The sequence below is a fragment of the Nuphar pumila genome, chromosome 3, assembly GCF_984573655.1.
Source record: "Nuphar pumila chromosome 3, dmNupPumi1.hap1.1, whole genome shotgun sequence".
Taxonomy (NCBI): domain Eukaryota; kingdom Viridiplantae; phylum Streptophyta; class Magnoliopsida; order Nymphaeales; family Nymphaeaceae; genus Nuphar; species Nuphar pumila.
Window position 1 is genome coordinate 109,065,163 of NC_143251.1, and position 7,500 is coordinate 109,072,662.

At 39.7% G+C, this 7,500-nt stretch overlaps 1 protein-coding gene across 1 annotated transcript; it reads left to right on the plus strand.

The window, feature by feature from the left end:
• Positions 1 to 5,546: 5,546 nt before the first annotated feature.
• LOC149843258 (uncharacterized) lies at positions 5,547 to 6,710 on the plus strand. Its single transcript, XM_090000866.1, has one exon. The coding sequence runs from the start codon at positions 5,547 to 5,549 to the stop codon at positions 6,708 to 6,710; it is 1,164 nt and encodes a 387-aa protein (XP_089856992.1).
• The last annotated feature ends 790 nt before the right edge of the window (positions 6,711 to 7,500 follow it).

The following is a 7,500-nucleotide window of genomic DNA, read 5'->3' on the forward strand; positions in this document are numbered from 1 at the left end:
TCTATCATTCTTCTCTTCAAATCCTCGATGTTCTGCTTCCTTGCATATCTCCTCCCCAAACCCCTAACGTTTCAGGAAACTAAAATTTCATTGTTAGGGACGATTGGGGGTAGTTGAACACCTCTATGGGTTGTGGGTATAATGACTCACCTTAGATTTCGTCCTACCCATGTTTAACTTTGTATTCTTCATGATCTCTTAGTCCTTCATCTTCAACACTTTAATCAAACTTTTCCTTGTCTCTTGCCCTCTGCAACATTACTTCTATTGGCCCTCTCATCTTAAAAGAGAGGCCTATAATCGGGTGCCTATTCTTCTTGTATTTTTGTCAGAATTTGGATCCTCACCACCTTGATTTTATATTGATCTTTATGCCCTGGTCTACTGTGTCCATATCTAGGTTCTCTCTAATGATGTTCGAGAAGCTTAGTGGGAGTATGGGAGAAACTTTGTCTGTAAGGGCTCCCATTGGCCCAACTCCTTCTGTTGGGATATAACTATCTTCATTGGGACTACAGATGAACCTATATTGTAACACCTGACAACTTTCAATATTCCTGATCAGTTATAATATTTAAGTAATAGATATTTTGATAACTTATTTTATGATTTTCGAATGCATGATTGCGTTCACCTCAAAAATCTAAGATAACAGAATTCGTACAAGCTCAAGGCATGCCCGACAACACTAAAGGCAAAATCATAAATTTGAAGGTCTATTTTATGAGTTTTGAACTTGTGATTTCATTCGTATTAAAAATTTAAGAAGAATGGTCTTGATTTCGTCAAAATCAAAGTTGAAACACATTCAAAACATGCTCGACAAGTTTTAGACATAAAATGATAATTTTGGGTTAGATATGGAGATATTTTTTTACCCCAAGAACATAGTCATCCAAGCTCAACAAGATTTTTTTTATAGAAAATACTTTCAATGGAAACCCATGAGGTGCGAACACACACCAGGCTATGAAAAACACATACACATAATAAATAAGTGGTTATTCGCCTTCACAGGCAAGTTGCTTGAATGGGCTAAAGGTGCCAGAGCAATACCGAATGGGTTGGGTACAAATGAGTGAAACAAAATTGAGTGGTTACCTTAAACGGACACTTGGGTTATTGAACCCTGATATTTAGTTATTATTTTGAGGCAAATTGAATGATTAATCTTGTTAAAAAGACAACCCTTATACTCATTCAGAGCGGGCCTACCTTGGAGAGGTATAAGTTGTACAAACTTTGAGTGATTTTGATATATTTTTTAGAGCAAGGCATCCCAATGGTCTCCATTCACTCGTAGGTTCCGGAAGCTAGGGCTATCAATGTATCTTAGGTGATAGATTTCTAACTACTGTTGTAATTTGAGAAGCATGCATATTGAGTGTGAGTGGCCTTTTGAGAACTCTCACTCAGTTTCAAACTGTTTCTCTTAGGAGTCATTCAGCTAGTCATTCAAGATAATTGAAAATACTTAGCATAATAAACTCCTGAATGGTCTCAACTGATATGATGATGAGTGGCTCTACGAGAACCCATAGAAAAAATAAATATCAAAACAAAGACCTTTTGAATCACACATTTTGAGATACAATACAATGCATGAGTGGACATTTGCATTATATTAAATGCATGAGTGGTCATCTATATTATATGCTTGAGTGAATATTTATATTATATTAAATACTTGAGTGGTCATTAAATGATTGAGTGGACATTCATATTATGCTAAATATATGAGTAGAAACTTGCAATAATAGTTATACAACTAAATAGTAAAGCTTAGGGTTGTGGAACCCTGCGAGCGATGAGTTAGTCTGCCAAAGAATAATGTTATGTATAAAATAAAAATATATCTGATAATGCAATCGGTTAGATATGTTCTTTTTTGTATTTATCAGTATGATTATTATAAAACATGTACTTTTTTATGAAATAAATCTATGCAAAAATAGTTGATAAACTATAGCATCTGAGTTGCACAAATATATATATATATATATATATATATATATATATATATATATATATATATATATATATATATTATGCCACCTAAATATGTTTTTAATATCCTGAGTTACATAGAATTAGTATATACTTACTAGACTGTCATAAGTCTGACCTTTTTTGTGAGCAAATTTTTGCAAGTAAAGACTACGACATAGAGTGAATATGGGATACTATAGAGTTGTCGACCGAGCCAATTATTTTTCTTTCCTGAGCACTGAATTGAGGCACGATATTGTATTAGTTTTATAATATTATACTTTTTTTTAATAAAAGAATTTTATTTGTATTATGTTATCCTCTTTCAAATTCAGTATAATCATTTTGGAGTATAACATAGCCCGCCTGAGGTTTTGAACAAAAAATTTATAGGTTTTCATTGACGATTTTAAAGATAAAAAAAAAGTTTAAAATTTTTAAGTGTTTTCAAAGGTTCAAATATCGGAGGCGCTGCATACTACATTTAGGGTTACTTAATCCTATGTGCTTGTCCCTGTCTCTGCATTGACGTGACCAATCTTTTCAGGATTGGTTCGAATTGCTCTTTCTCTCCGTATGATTATTAACATCGTAGAAGCCTTTCATGCCTCTCAACGTGAGTCCTTTCCTCCGTTAGATGGTGTTGTATCTTGAAAATATCTGTCTTCCATGTTATCTTTGACTCGACTCAATGCTTTCTCCACCATGGGGGTACTTTCTCTCCAATGTTCAGGAACGATATCTGCACTTTTTGGATGGCTCTTCTCTTCGTTGTCTGTGAATCGATTATTTCTTGTTGTCATACTGTCTGCTAGGCTGGATTGATGGACCTCCTTAGTATTTTCATCTATCATATTGTCCTCTTCTTTCACCTTCTGAGTTGATCCTTCCTCTATTTTCCATTTCCAAGATCTTGAATCTATTCACCTGCTATGCTTAACATTGGGGCCGACTCTTCTTCATTGGCTTCTTTGATATCTTTACTTGGGTCTAGCCCTCTATATTCTTCTCGCTCTACTTTCAACTCTGCTACTCTGGATCTGCATCGGTCGATTGTGTGGGCTATCAAGTCGTAGAGGCTACAGAGATGAATGCTTCGTTTATAGACCACCTCCTATTGCACTGTTCTTCCTTTTTCAATGACTATGTTGATCTTTGTCACCAGGGTAAAGTTGAGTGGGATCTCTATTCTTATCCTTGCGTATTGAAGTCTATTCCTCAACTTGGTGAAAGCATTCACCCCTAAGAGCTTGCCTCTTAAAGCTTCTGCTATTGCTCTAAACACTCTCTCCGGCCAAAATTCAGCTAACAGATCAAGAAGTCTGATTCACATCGGAACTGTAGAGTGAGCGTCATTTTCCTTGTTACAAACTTGAGGTGCGCCTATCTAGTCATCGATATTAGGAATAACCCCTCCCCGAGAGAAGAAAAGAACAAACCTGACATTGGCGATCATTGATGTTTAAGGGCTTCCAACATAAACTTGTACTCCATACGCCTATCTGCTATCTCACTTAAGAACCTTACTAGATCCATCCACTTAAAGGGTTCCAGAAGCTGGGCGTAGAAAGTTGCAGTGATGATCACTTGGGGCCGAGCTTGGCCCTTCTCTGATCGAATCTTGTCCTCTTCACAAAAAGTCCTATTCCCCTTATCTACTAAATGAGGGTGTATGCGAGATCGATTGTAGGGGAGCATTCTCCCCATTGACTAGAGGCAAAGGAACACCTACCCCCATAGTGGGGTTGACCGCATTCAGTTTTTTCCGCAGAAAAAGCTTCCATTCTCTCATGAACTACAGTATGAAACCTGCCAAAGTTCCAAAATCACAAGTGATGCAAACAATTTTACGAGAATTTTAATCAAAGCTTTTTAAACAAATTCAATTCAGCCGAACATTCTATAATCATAAGTACCATACTTGTTAGGATTGAGGACAAACAATAAAGCCTTTTAAATAAACCCGCGATGCAAGGGAAGAAGCAAAGAGGTTCGAGGGCGTGAACCTGAGAGGTTTGATGCACCAAGTCCCCCCTAGAGCCTTTTCCTCCCGTAAACCCTATGTAAAAACCCTAGGATCAGACAACTCCATGTGACCAAACCTTGGTTTCCAGGCCCCAACAAAGATCTCAGAAGGCAGGGCCCCAATAACAACAGAAAATAAAAAATAAAAAGGACAAAAAGAAAAAAAATTGATAGACAACTCTACCTTCTCCCCCTAGCTTCTTAACTCCTCCCAAGAAAAAGAACTAAAAAAATAATAATATATTCCCAAAACCTAAACAACAACTTCTGAGCGCCGCCAGAGTAATCATTCTGAATGATAATCATGCATCCAGCTCTGTAATTCCTGTTATTTTGCTTTGAGTTTTTTTTTTCTTTCTCGGTATAGTTTAGCCTTTCTTTCACAACTATCAAGATAGTCGCCAAATTCCCTTCCCATAAAAAATTAAGTGCCCTTATTATCCGAAAGGAAAGAGGAATGACGTTGTGTTATTTTCTCCTTGGAAATTGCCCTTCGCAATTACTCAGCCCCATAGGCTATGGTTATTATTTTACACCTGGCAAACCTTCATCTGAGATATTCTAATTAATCATACATAAATGAGTTAGGACTGGAAAATCGGGCATTAATAATTCAGAGAGAGAGAGAGAGAGAGAGAGAGGCTAGTCAACCTTAGCAACTTGGTGTCAAGCCCATTTCAACCATAGCTCATAGAACCGGAATTAATACTGGAAATTGGGTGATTTTAATAGTAGTCACAAAACACTTTTTTGGATTTCGAAAGAAAAAAATATGCTAAAAAAATATTTTTCTTGAAAACTTTTAAAAATATTGATATATTTAAATTCTGGGAAAATATATGAGAAAATATATAAAACTATAAAAAAAAATAAAAAATGTGAATAACGCATTACTAACATGATATTTTAAAATAACCATTATTTTGATAATATCTTTTTTGATGACATAGGTTTTAAAAATATCATTATAAAGCAAATTGATTTTCCAGAAAATGTCCGATATTAGTGACTATGATTTCCACTTACTGTTTTCTATTCAATTCTTACGAAACTACATTGCACTTATACAACCTGGTCATTCTCCATTTGAATCAGATAAAAGATTATTTTTCAACAAAAAAAATTATGAAACCGAGTCGTCACAACCGGCCTACATTCATTCCGAGTCTTCATGACAAGAAGAAGAACATACATACATAGATACATACATGTCAACCCATGCAAAGCGTGGTGCACGGATACGAAAAAGTTTGAGAAAAGGGAATAAACAAGAGGAAAGAGAAAAAAGAATGATGAAAAATCAAAACTCCAACCCTTTGGAAAGGACAGTTAGCCACCTCTCCTCTCCCCCTAGTCGTTAGAATTGCACCTCTCTCTCTCTCTCTCTCTCTCTTTTGTACCACCGTCTACTGTATCTCCCTCTATAAATATCTGCTCTTTCTCAGGGTTTCTGTTCTCACTATATAAATTCTTCTCTTCTTGCCTCTCTCTCTCTCTCTGGTGTGATCGATTCCACACACTGTGAGGTGGTGATGGAAGAGGTGATAGAGATCAAAGATGCTGCAAATTCATGCAGCCAGAAGAAATACAGGAAGTCGAGCAAGGACAAGGACTCGGGGGGTTTCAAGTACAGAGGGGTCCGCCGACGACCCTGGGGGAGGTACGCCGCTGAGATAAGGGATCCGCAGTCCAAAGAGAGGCGGTGGCTCGGCACCTTCGACACGGCGGAGGAGGCCGCCTGCGCCTACGACTGCGCCGCTCGAGCAATGCGCGGGATCAAGGCCCGCACCAACTTCATGTACCCCACCACCAACCCCGACCTCCCCTCTTCCTTCACCTTCCCCACCACCACCTTCCCCAAGGTGGGTGCCTTCTCTGAGTTGCACCACCCTTCCCAGATCGACCCCTCCGACCTCTTCCCTTGTGGCTCCTTCTCTTCCTCTCATGCTCTCGGTGGTATCGGTGGTGGTGCTATTGGTGGTGGTGGTGGGTTCTATTCCGCCACCACAACTACCACTCACGGTAGGAACAACCTGAACATGGTGCTCATTCATGATTTCCTCAACTCCACCACCACCGGCTCAGTCACTAATCCCACCGTCTCTTCGCCGAATCTTCGCTATCCGACGATTCCATCTCTGCCGGATGTGAATTGCTCATCATCCTTGCCTTTCAAGTCTGCTACAAACGGGTCCCTCGATCCCTTCACGCTCTTCTGCTCCAACGATCTTCCCTTAGTCGAAGACCCCAACTGGACCACCTCGGCTCCGCCGGAGGCCCTGAATTTGGCGGGACCGATCGATTTCCCCGCCACCGAGTCGTCGGCGGGCTCTGGCTTGTTGCAGGAGATCGTTCATGGCTTCTTCCCCAAGTCGAGTTCGAGTTCGAGCCAGAATTTGGGCTCTGAACGCTCCTTCTCGGCGAGCAACGGTATCCGCCTGGACCAGGTGGTCGATGAGGAACTGAGGAGGAAGATCGAGAACGATAGTTTCAGCTTGTACTTGGATTACCAGAGAACGCAGAACGATTGCAGCGGCTCCTTTTCACCCTCGCTGCAGCATCAGGTTCCGGCTAACAATGCCGGAGAGGGTTCAGGCGACGTCGATTTTCCGGTGATCTCCGGCGACGTGTGGGAGGATATCATCCACTATCCGGAGCTCGTGGATATATTTGCTGCTAGGTTGCAGAAAGCTTGATATTCTCTTTGCTTGTACACACAACCATGGTGCTTAAGATGGCGTTCTTTGGGCTTCTCTTTTTCTTCTTCTTCTTGTCCTTTTTTAAGGTTTTGTTGTTGAAGGAACGGATATAGGATATCATGTTTCATTTCTTCTTCTTCTCCTTCTTACATTTATATGTATGAATCTTGCTCTTGTTGGAAAGAATGTTATGCATTTTATTATAATGGTTTTTCAGTGGACGCTCCTATCTTCTTTCTCTTATTCTCCCCTTGTTATTAGGTTGGTTGGTCTTGGTCTCGGTCTCTTATGCTATGCTTCCAATCGAGAGATTGAGTTGCGAGCATCTCATCGGGACTTGAGCTATTAAGTTGGTTTTGAGTCTTGAGAGTTCCAAAAGTTTTCTCCATCGTCATCACCATCATCATCATCACATTAGTTCTTGCAGTTTTTTTATTCATGGCTTCAGTTGACTCCTGATCCATAATTTCCTTTTCTATTTTGGTTCTTTTGATTCCTTTTATGGATTCTGAGAAAACAGTAAACGCATGGAAGATCCTTTATTTGGCAGTGCTATTCCAATAGTAGTTCTGTGGGGTTTAATCAAAGCGACGTAGACAATAATTGTGCTCATTAACATGGCAGTCAGCGGGTGCTATAGAGTGAGCATGGGCCTCGTGGTCGTTCTTTACTTCTCTCTCAAAGGATGATGAAGAGTTCCACACTGCTTCATGCAAAAGATGAAAGGAAACGCTGCACAGGCCTTTCCTTTCTCTACGTTAGGAAAGAGAGCAGAGAGCAGGGTCTT